At 41.4% G+C, this 11035-nt stretch overlaps 1 protein-coding gene across 3 annotated transcripts; it reads left to right on the plus strand.

The window, feature by feature from the left end:
• The first annotated feature begins 727 nt into the window (after positions 1–727).
• LOC143021868 (RNA-binding protein squid-like) lies at positions 728–7458 on the plus strand. 3 transcript variants are annotated; one of them, XM_076179645.1, is made up of 6 exons: positions 728–1019; positions 2394–2434; positions 2541–2668; positions 2762–3221; positions 3316–3408; positions 4366–7458. In XM_076179645.1, the coding sequence occupies exons 1-6, from the start codon at positions 835–837 to the stop codon at positions 4380–4382; spliced, it is 924 nt and encodes a 307-aa protein (XP_076035760.1). In that variant the 5' UTR covers positions 728–834; the 3' UTR covers positions 4383–7458. The 3 variants fall into 3 exon arrangements, with proteins under 3 accessions (XP_076035760.1, XP_076035759.1, XP_076035758.1); XM_076179644.1 differs by lacking the exon at positions 4366–7458 and adding an exon at positions 3726–4184; XM_076179643.1 differs by lacking the exon at positions 4366–7458 and adding an exon at positions 3713–4184 and having other exon boundaries at positions 3316–3406.
• Positions 7459–11035: the final 3577 nt, after the last annotated feature.

Below are 11035 nucleotides of genomic sequence, written 5' to 3' on the forward strand. Positions count from 1 at the left end.
GTGTGTGTATGTATGTGATTCACCATGGATCACGTGTTAGACTCGTGATCGACAGTTATTAACCTCCCGTATGAGAGCTCAGTGTGTGTGAGCTACGTTCGTCAGGTCCCGTCTCCCTTTCTTTAATTTTCTAACATCCCTACACTTAGATTCATGTATGGTTCAGGTGCCTGTGTGTGTGTGTGTGTTTACCTAATTGTAATTGCATTCCTCTAATATAGTGTACAGGTAATGGGCAACGTTCGTTAATTCTATTACTTTAATCTTTTCCTATTCTCTAACCAAGCGTAAAATCAGAATCTACTGAATCTATATAATTGATTTCCTAATATCATCTCTCGATTTGTGGGAGAGAGAGTGTGTGTGTGTGTGTGTGTGTGTGTGTATGCGCGCGAGCGCGCACACACACACACACACACACACACACACACACACACACACACACACACACACACACACACATGCATTTTTACACAATATATTTTTATATTTTATTCTAATACATTGTATAAGTTTAAGGTTAGTTTTAAGCATTTACTGTTAAAACTATTTCCTTTCCGCGTTAGCGTCATTTATCGATTTTGTACGATGTTGTAAGCCTGTAATGCGTCATTCCTCGCGCATGCGCAAAAGAGTATAGGCTCGTATACTAGTTGATGCCCATCGCTGATTGGATGGTTTTATGTTTTAGCAGACATAAACGAGTTTGTAGCTTGGCGTACTTGGACGAACCCACGCAGTTCACGCACAGCTTTCCCTCAGCCACAACTGATCGTACACGTAGGACGTGTGTAGTAACGCTCGTCTGTAATTCACATTTGTTTATTACACAAAATGGCTGATCAGGAAATGGAACAGCAGGACTTCACCGAGGACTACACCGGCGGTGATTTCCAGGAGAATGGTGTTGAAAACGGTGAAAGTGCACCTGCAGAAGGACAAGAACTGGAAGGGAAGGAGGGTGGAGAAGCCATTCAGGATAGTGGTGCTGCCGATGCTCCAGGAAGAGATGACGATAGGTAATGTATATTTTGTAAATGGAAAGAATCATTTTTCAGTTTTAAAGTTCATCTAAGCTAGTAAGAAGTCAATATCTTGTAAAAATGTAGGAAATTCGAGTTTAACAAGTTGGGCTTCTTATTGACAAGCGGCATCGGTTTTGTTATCTGGGATCATCCGCCTCTTGTGATTTTGCACAGTTGTTTTATCGGTGTTATTATGTGCACCAATATTCACAGTTAATGATTAGGGAGGGAGAAGGTGGATGAAATATTGTTTATTGCTTCCGAATGAACTCTGCTCATCAATACCCTAAGGGCCAATGGCCCCGCTAACAGTCGCCATATTGGCGCCATCGCCCTGCTCGTATTCCGTTCCGGACGGTTGCCAGACGAGTCTGGCTCTCGCAAGCGTCTCGTCTATATATAGCGTTCGTGCCCAGTTTCAACTTATAAAAACGCCCTGGCCTAATATAAAATACGTTAAGGTCATTGGTTGTGTCAATGCCCAGGGCGTTTCTTGGTAAATGATCATAATGAATTTTCTCACATTTCAGGTAACTTTGTTAATTAGAGGGTTTTCTTGTCTTGTCATTTCAGGTCATGTAAATTCGTGCCACTTTGCCTATTTTTATTTTACGGATCCATGTTCCCGAATTAAATTTGGTTAGGGAGTGGTGGGCAGAGTTAAGTCCAAGGTTGAGATGCCGCTTGTCAGAGTTCACATCTTTTAGTGTCCCCGATTGCTATATCCAAGTCCATTGCTGACCAGTTCCTGACTTGAAGCTGTTAATGATGCAGAAGCCTTCAGTGAGATCAACTTCATCCTGCTATTGTGGACTAGCTTGATGTTTTTCGTCTGATTTGGTAGATTTGGAGTGAAATGGGTAAAGTAACTTCATCACATAGGGAAGGCTGTGGCGGGGGTTGCTTTCCTCTAACGGATGAATTGTCTTCCTCCCAGGTGGCAGCAGCTACTACGGGATGGTTGTTGCCCGCTTGTAGCTCACCGAGGCGACGACACCAGGGTATTTATCTTGTTTATCTTACGGTCCACATACGCGATCACCAAACAGTGGTTATTGCTGTTATCCTTTGTGGTCGTAGTCTTTTAGAAAAAAAAAAATAAAACAAAATCATCTTTCATACCCCCAATTCTGTTTTTGTCTTTGCTAAGACTATTTCCAGCATAATGTAAAGCAGACAAGGCAGGTTTTTCTTTTGCCAACTAGCTTGACGTGCCGATGTGGGTTAAAATTTGCTGTAAACTCCCTGCCAACATAATATTGAAGCAGTAATTCAGCTTTAACTTCCTAAGGTAAAGTACATGGTCAACTTAGTTTTCTATGCCCACTTACCAATTCCTAGTTTTGATCTGATGTCCTCCTTTCCCAGGAAACTGTTTGTTGGTGGCCTAAGCTGGGAAACCACAGAAAGTTAGTATGGCTATTGCTTGTTAGTTCAGTTTCAGTTACACAGAAATGTTAAAAGTTGATTTACACGCTAAGTACAATTTTGTTACATGTGAAATTTTGTCTTCAGAGGAACTAAAGGAACACTTCGGCAAATATGGGGAGATTGAGAGCATCAATGTCAAGACTGATCCAAATACCGGCAGAAGTAGAGGGTTTGCATTCATTGTCTTTAGTGATGCTGACGCTATTGATAAGGTAAGTGAGGTGATGTGATGTTGTAGCTTGCAAGTAATCTTTTCCTTGCTCTAGTAGCAAATAGAACTTGCATGTTTGTTCCTCTTGTTCTAGGTGATTGACGCAGGTGATCATGTCATCAATGGGAAGAAAGTTGATCCAAAGAAAGCCAAGGCGAGACACGGAAAGATCTTTGTTGGTGGGCTCAAGCCAGAGCTCACTGACGAAGATATCAAGAATTTCTTCAGTTCGTTTGGCAATATTATAGAAGTGGAGATGCCGTTTGATAAACAAAAGAACCAAAGAAAGGGATTCTGCTTCATCACGTTCGATCAGGAGATGGTTGTTAATAATCTCTTGAAGACGCCCAAACAGAATATCCAAGGTATCACAGTGGACGTCAAGAAGGCCACTCCTAAGCCCGATGCCATGATGATGATGAGAGGTGGTATGCGAGGAGGAATGCGGGGGCGAGGTGGTATGCGAGGACGTGGCAGAGGATGGGGCCAGAACTGGGGCCACAGCTATGGTGGAGGATACAACCAGGGATATGGAGGATATGGTGGGGGCTATGGTTAGTACAGTTTGGTTGTTGGAATGGACTGCAAACAATAGTAGAAGAGGTGTCTCAATACTGTGGTAATCACCATTATTGGTGTTGTTTGCAGGTGGTTATTATGATGGATATGGTGGATACGGTGGCTATGGTTATGGGAACTATGGTGGTTATGATTATAGCGGATATGGCTACTCAAATTATGGTAAGTATCATCTCTAGTGTGTTTATATCCCTCCTACCACTGTAATACTTGCATGCTAAGTTTCTTGGTGGCAGTGTCATTCACCTGTTTTTATTTAGATGTCAAATGTAAGTTTTGGTCTTTTTATCTTGTTCTGCATTCTCTCCTTTGGTAATACTGGTAGTTGATAGTTTCTTGCCTTTGCATGTAGCCCCAAACTAGCTGCACTCCTGGGGAATGCTGAGGAGTTTAGCCGGTCCGGAGGTTCACATGTAGGGCACATTGCTTGCTAGTTTACACCGAGACTCATTATTTATGGCAATGTTGGCCCTCACCAGGCGGGCAAGGGTACGGCGGCGGGAAGAGCCAGCGCGGGCGGCAGCAGGCGAGGCACCAACCGTACTGATCACTACCATCACCAGCAGGCCTTCCAGCAGGACGGCACTACTTGGAGCAGTAATATGTGGAGTTAGGTAGCCTCCACAGCCTGCTCATGCCTCTCCTTGGACTGCTTCTTGTTCAGCTGCCTACTAAGTCCTGTTAGCTACCATCACAAAATATTGAAGAAAAATATACAAAAAAGTGGAATAATTTTTATAAATTGTGTACTGTGTACGCACTCAAAAAAATTAAAATTGAAAGATTAGGATTTGCCAAGCATTCCTATGTACAGGGCATTTTACTGTACGGGGGACTCATCGTGAAGACCTTTAATTTTTACCAACATAGTTTAAGTTTTTATTTCATGGCTGTACAGTCCACACGTGTATGAATAAATATAATAATTTGTGTAAAAATGCATATGATTACCCCCAGGAGTGTCACAGTGCGAATTATAAATATTTCAACACAGGTAATAGGTATATGGTTGGGAGTATTTAAGGATAATTTTGTAAGTGGGTTGTGGTAGTTTGGGGCAATAGAGTAAGCTTGCAATGTCATCCCAAGTATACAATAATTGTAATTTCTGTTCAATAGGCCTGAAAGCTGAATAATCCTGGATATGTCGTCGCCTTGCAATCGTTCATGGGGTCTGCATGAGTATAGTCATGTTAACTCGTAAGTATTTTAGGTTTGCCTTTGTTATATGCCAAGTATATGTGGTACTGGTTATAGCATTACATTTCAGCCAAATTTGGAAATCTTGAATAGCATCTTTTATTAATGTACTGTGGGAAAACACTGTTGGTGATAGCTAGATCTTGCTGGGTGCAGTATTTGGAATATGCAAAATGAATTCAGAGCTGATGAAAATTTTAATCTGACCAAAACCCATACACATCTTGTTTAATTAAGGAATGATGTATCCAATAGTATTTTATCTAATGGAAGATGCTCTTGTATTAGTAAAAGGGAATTCTGAGGAAACCAAACTTTGCCAGTATTTGCCCTTTTTATAAAACCAGTCTGCATTTGACAAAATGAAATGTGTATGGTACTGCATATTTTTATATATGTAGGCAGGTGGCCACAAAGTTATGTAAGCTCAATTTGATATTAGCATGGGGAAGTATGATGGTTGTAATCTGAAGGAGTGGAAACCGTGAAATGTTGAACTGACATGGTGTAATAGAAGCAGAGATGGATGGATACTGAATATATTGAAACTAGTGGGAAATTTGAAATGAAGTGGCTAGTATTTGCATACAATACAACAGTTGTATAGTAAGTGCAAGGAATACAGAACCGGAAAGTTACCTGGTGAGCTTCCCACCCATCATCAGCAATGGTTAGAGAAGTGGTTAATGAAATTCAACACTAGTAAATGTAAGGGTATGCATATTGGTAAATATAATAGTTTGGAATTTCATAAACAAAATTAGATAGTGAAAAGTGCTAAATTATCAGTAATTCTCAAATCTAAGCAGCAGCAGCATATTGCCATGAAGGAAGCAATTAAAATTGTAGGGCTGCACTATAGTTTGATTTTAAAAATCCATGTGTCATAAACTATGATCAATAATTTGTCCACATTAAGAATAAGCTGTTTCTGAATGGTCACCAAATCTCATTAAGGACAGACATTGGAAAAAGTTCAATGGCAAGCCACAATATATTCTAAACATTGGAAACAAATGTGAAAATTGACCAAAACATCTATTTTCCCTGAAAGTGTAGAATCGGGTGAATTGATGCAGGTGTTGATTCTAAAGTGAATTGACCAGAGAAGTAATCAATTTTCCTGCCTGTAGTGGTTAGAAACATTGCCAACCATATTAAATGAATGGAATAAACTTGTTTGAGGCAAGGCAATGTAATACAGTTCAAGTTTCCAAGATAGATTAATACATAAGCAGTGTGATCTAATGCCTGCTGTGGATTTATATATATATATATATATATATCCCCCCCCCCCCCCATGTAGAAAGAAATGACAGGGAGAACATCAGGCTGTTCAAATCTTCCCACAAACTCCCTCAGCCCCCATCCCCCAACTACTTATTCCATGCATCACAGCATCATCTACACAACCACTCTCCACTTAGCCAAATCTCCTCCCACAACAGACTTTCCCTTGTTACCAATGCCCCTTTTACTCCATGCATGTCGTTCGTTGACGCAGCCCAAACTGATTTCTCGCCATCCCTTTTTCTGCTTGGGGAGGGGGGGGGGTTGGATCACCAATTTAATGAAGCAGCCTTTGCTGTGAATATACTGTCTCGCTGCATTGCTTCTGACCCAGGGGAGTGGGTGAGGTCCGGGTGACCCATCCAGGAAGAAAAGATGTGTTAAGGGGAAGAAATACCTTGGTATGTGTGTGTATTATATATTGTAAATTATTATATATATTTCCAACCTAGGTATGGACTAAATGGTCTCTTGTCAGCATGCTCTTCCTTTGTAATTCAGCAATGCATGAGTTGAGGAAAGCACACTGATAAGTGCCCCCCCCCCTTTATATAAAAATAAAGATTGTTGTACAGGGCTGGATGGTGTACCATTGCAGCATAAAAAATTAATTGTAACTGGTTGATAATTTTAATAAAATTGGGTAATATGCAATTTATCAAGATAAATAGTTTGCATTTGATATTCTCCAAGTTACCACTAGTACCTCGGTAGACATGAAATTTTGTGACGGTTTGACTAAACTGGGAATGACTCCAAGAGTCCTAGAAAGTGCAATTTTGAAATTGTGGCCTCTTGTATTCAGTAATGGCCATAGAAATAAATCTTGTCTAGTAATTGTATTGTTTTCATGAAAGAAATTACATGGTTTTGCCTGAATATTTACCCAGTGTTAAGTTCCATAGGTATTAAGTGGTAATCCACAAAGTTTGAACTCTAATTTTCACATCCACTATCTCTGTACAGATTCAAACAGTTTGATTTCCAATATAGCTCAAGTTTGACACTGAAGACAGGTAAGCTTAGTGCTGCTTGTTGGGGTTGAAGGTACAACATACCAGGAGTGTAGAGAAAGTGGCACTTGTTAAAATTTTCACGAGTGGTTACATTTACAGTTGCAAGTAAGTATGGTATCCAGTAGAATGCATTAGGAGTAGACCCAAACCATTGGGCAAGGCCAAATAACTGGTTAAAGAATCTATCTCAAGGAAAACAAAAGTTGTATCCTGGATGTTTTTGCATGCAGAATCCAAATGTAATGTTCAACTTTTTCCATTGCCCACAGTTATTGTGTTCCACGGTGTGTTATGTTACATGGAATAAATTTCAATGAAGTGGTTGGCAACATTGTGTTGGGTTGTAGTGCACTAACAGCCAATCTGTGAACCACATTTATCGAGTCTGGAAGATCTGAATGATCTTGTGCGGGATTTAAACATCAAAAGCTCAATCTGAACTTCTTGCTTCTATGTTAAAGGGCTGGAATCTTCTCCAGAATGAATCCAAAGTTAGTTTTTATCACAAGCACCATGATTTTGAAATTTTTTCTCACTTGAGGATGGTGTATTTTGCAATTATGTATATTCTGTTAAGAAGGAACTTAACCATGAATGAAGAACTCACTACAGTAAATATAACAAGAAAAAAATAAAATGTGTATGGAAACTTGTTAATAAAACACCAGGGCCTGACAGCTGGCATCCAAGAATCTTAAATGAAAAATGGTATTATTGTTCCATAAGAAATTTTCAAGAAATCCATCATTGAGCATGTCCCAAGAGAATGGAAGCTATCTAACATTACTCCCATGTTCAAAAAGGTAAAAATCAAATAGCTTGACTTAATCGTAGGAAAAATGGAAACTCATCAGAGATGCTATCGAATATCATTAGAAAGTAACTGATAAATGATAGCCAGCATGGGTTCAGATGGAAAGGTTTGTGACTAATTTACTTGAACTTGACAACAGTCATCTCGAATTATGACACAAAAATATAAATCACATGGAAAGAATGAGTGAAGAAAGACTAGTAAAAGGTGTGGAGGGAGTGAACATGAAGGGATGTCCTAGGATGAGGTGGATGGATGGGGAAGAGGGGAATGTCTGTTGAGGGAGGACAGAAGATGAGTGAATGGAGAATGGTTGTATATGGATGATAATGTGATGCATGAGATGGGATGGGGGCTGAGGTAGTATGTGAGCAAATTTCGACGCAGCCTGAAGGGATTTCTCCCCATCTTTATGCATGGGGAGATGGAGAGGGGGGTTGCCGATTTAATGAAGGGGCCTTGCTGTGTCTTGACTGCTTCTGACCCAGGGCAGTGGACAAGGTGCAGGGATGACCCGTCATCCAGGAGGTGCTAAGATGAGGGGGGGGTTGGAGGTGTGTGGAGTGTATTCATGGATGGAATGGGTGGGAATGATTTTATGCCTTTTCCTTTTTGGCTACCTCCCTTGTAAGGGGGAAAAAGCCTTGGCATATGTATGTATATATCTAGACTTTGCAAAAGCTTTTGATACCCCCCCCCCCCAAAAAAAATTAAAAAATTAAAAAATTACATTGAATAAGCGGTAGCCTATTATGTTGGACTAGTTGGCTGAACTATTGAAAATAGTTGTTCTAGATGGGGAAAATACGAGTTCTTGTCACTTCTATTCATCATATACCAAGGCTTTTTTCACCCTTGCAAGGGAGGTAGCCAAAAAGAAAAAGGCATAAAACCATTCCCACCCATTCTATCCATAAATACACTCCACTCCACCTGACCTCCCATCTTAGCACTTCCTGGATGATGGGTCATCCCTGCACCTTGTCCACTGTCCTGGGTCAGAGGCACTGTTGCAAGGCACAGCACATCCACAGCAAGGCTGCTTCATTAAATCGGTGACCCGTCCCTCCCATGCGTAGGAGATGACGGGGAGAAATCCCTTCGGGCTGCATCAAATTTTGCTCACACGTACTACCTCACTCATTCCACCTCGTGCATCACATCATCAATATACAACCATTCTCCATTCACCCATGTCTTCTGTCCTCTCCCATCCTTCCTCAACAGACATTTCCCTCTTCTCCAAAGCCCCCTTCATCCCATCCATCCATTTCATCCTAGGATGTCCCCTCATGTTCACTCCCTCCACATCTGCCTTCCATACCTCTTTTACTAGTCTTTCTTCACTCATTCTTTCCATGTGTCTAAACTATCCTAATACTCATTCATCAATCCTATCTCCCTCTCCACCCACTTCTATTTATAGTATATATAAATAATATAGATCAGACTGAAATCTATTGTCTCCAAAATGGCTGGCATGACTGGAATGACGAATCACTTCAACTAATTAGATATTCTAGAAGATTTGGATAAACCACAGATGGAGGGATGATAATGGAAGAGAAGGCAGTAAGGGGAAGATGGGCAGAATATTTTAAGGAGTAAGATAAGAGGGGAGTGGAATATATAGGAAGTGGAATGGGTGGGAGTTGTTTCTATGCCTTTCTTCTTGGTTAACCCCCCTGTGTAGGGGGAAAAACCTTTGGTATATGTATATATATGCTAAATGTGAAGGAGGATAGGGAGGGAAAGATAGTTGCAGTGGGAAATGACTGATGAGTGAGGAAAATTAAGTGAAGGCAGTTGCTCAGATGATGAAATCAGGTAAGGGGTCTGGGTGGGTGCCATGCACAATGTCTTAAAAAAAAAAAAAAAAGAGAGGTACAATGATGGTGGACTGGCTGGTGAGGTTAATGTTTGTTGGAGAGGGAAGAGTACTGGAGTGCCTGTATAGTTACACTTTACAAAGGAAAAGGGGAGAAGTGTGAGTGAAGTAGTTTCAGAGGGATTAGCTTGTTAAGTGTAGTTGGGAAGGCTTATGGGAGGATCTTGATTGAGAGGATTAGGAGAGGAACAGAGGGAGTAATTGGTGAGGAACAGTGTGGATTTAGGACGGGTAGAGGTTGTGTAGATCAGATCTTTGTGGTAAGACAGATATGTGAGAAAGCTATAGGAAAGGAGAAGGATGTTTTTTGGGCTTTTATGGATCAGGAAAAGGCTTACAATGGTAGACTGGGAGGTTTTGTGGATACAAGGGATAGGAGGAAAGCTTCTAGGAGCTGTCCGGAGTTTTTATGAAAGTAGTATGATGGGGGTTACTAGGCTAGGTAGAGTGAGAAATGAGGAGGTGAGGAGAACAGGGGTGGAAAAGGAGCTGGGAGATAGGATTGATGAAAGAATATTAGGATGGTTTGGACACATGGAAAGAATGAGTGAAGAAAGACTAGTAAAAGAGGTGTGGAAGGCAGATGTGGAGGGAGTGAACATCAGGGGACGTCCTAGGATGAGGTGGATGGATGGGGTGAAGGGGAGAATGTCTGTTGAGGAAGGACAGAAGACAGGGGTGAATGGAGAGTGGTTGTATATGGATGATGATGTGATTGCATAAGGTGGAATGGGGGGTGAGGTAGTATGTGTGAGCAAAATTTGACGCAGCCCGAAGGGATTTCTCCCCGTCCTCTCATTTTATGCAATGGGGGACGGAGAGGGGGGGGTCGCCGATTTAATGAAGCGGCCTCGCTGTGGATGTGCTGTGTCTTGTGACACTGCTTCTGACCCAGGGCAGTGGACAAGGTGCAAGGATGACCTGTCATTCAGGAGGTGCTAAGATAAGAGGGAGGGTGGAGTGTAATCAGCGATGGAATGGGTGGGAATGATTTTATGCCTTTTTCTTCTTGGCTATCCCCCTTGTAAGGGGGAAAAAGCCTTGGTATATGCATGTATGTAGTAGAGCATGCGTCAGGATTAGAAATGGAGAGAGTAAGTGGTTCAAGGTAAAGGTGGGACTTAGTCAGGATGCGTTATGTCGCCCTGGCTGTTCAGCTTGTACATGCATGGGGTAGTGCGAGAGGTAAATGCAAGGGTGGTGGGTCAGGGATTGGAGATGGTTAAAGAAAATGGAGAAAAGTGGGAGGTAAGCCAGCTGTTGATTACGGATGACACTGCACTTGTAGCAGGATTGAGGAAGTTGGTGACAAAGTTTGGGAGAGTGTGTGAAACAAGAAAGCTGAAGATAAATGTGGGTAAAAGGTGATGAGATGTACAAGGGGTGAAAGTGGCAGCAGACTGGAAGTGAGCATTAAGGGAGAGCGACTGGAAGAAGTGGATAGTTTTAGATACTTGGGTGCAAGTGTGGCAGGAAAAGGTGTAGTGGAGGTAGAATGTAGATTGAGAGAAGCGAGTAAATGCCTTGGTGGATTAAAAAGTGTAATGAGGAATAGACATTTGGGAATGGATGCTAAGAGGA

The sequence above is a fragment of the Oratosquilla oratoria genome, chromosome 43 (genome assembly GCF_046742065.1).
Source record: "Oratosquilla oratoria isolate Oo_2021 chromosome 43, ASM4674206v1, whole genome shotgun sequence".
Classification (NCBI taxonomy): Eukaryota; Metazoa; Arthropoda; class Malacostraca; order Stomatopoda; family Squillidae; genus Oratosquilla; species Oratosquilla oratoria.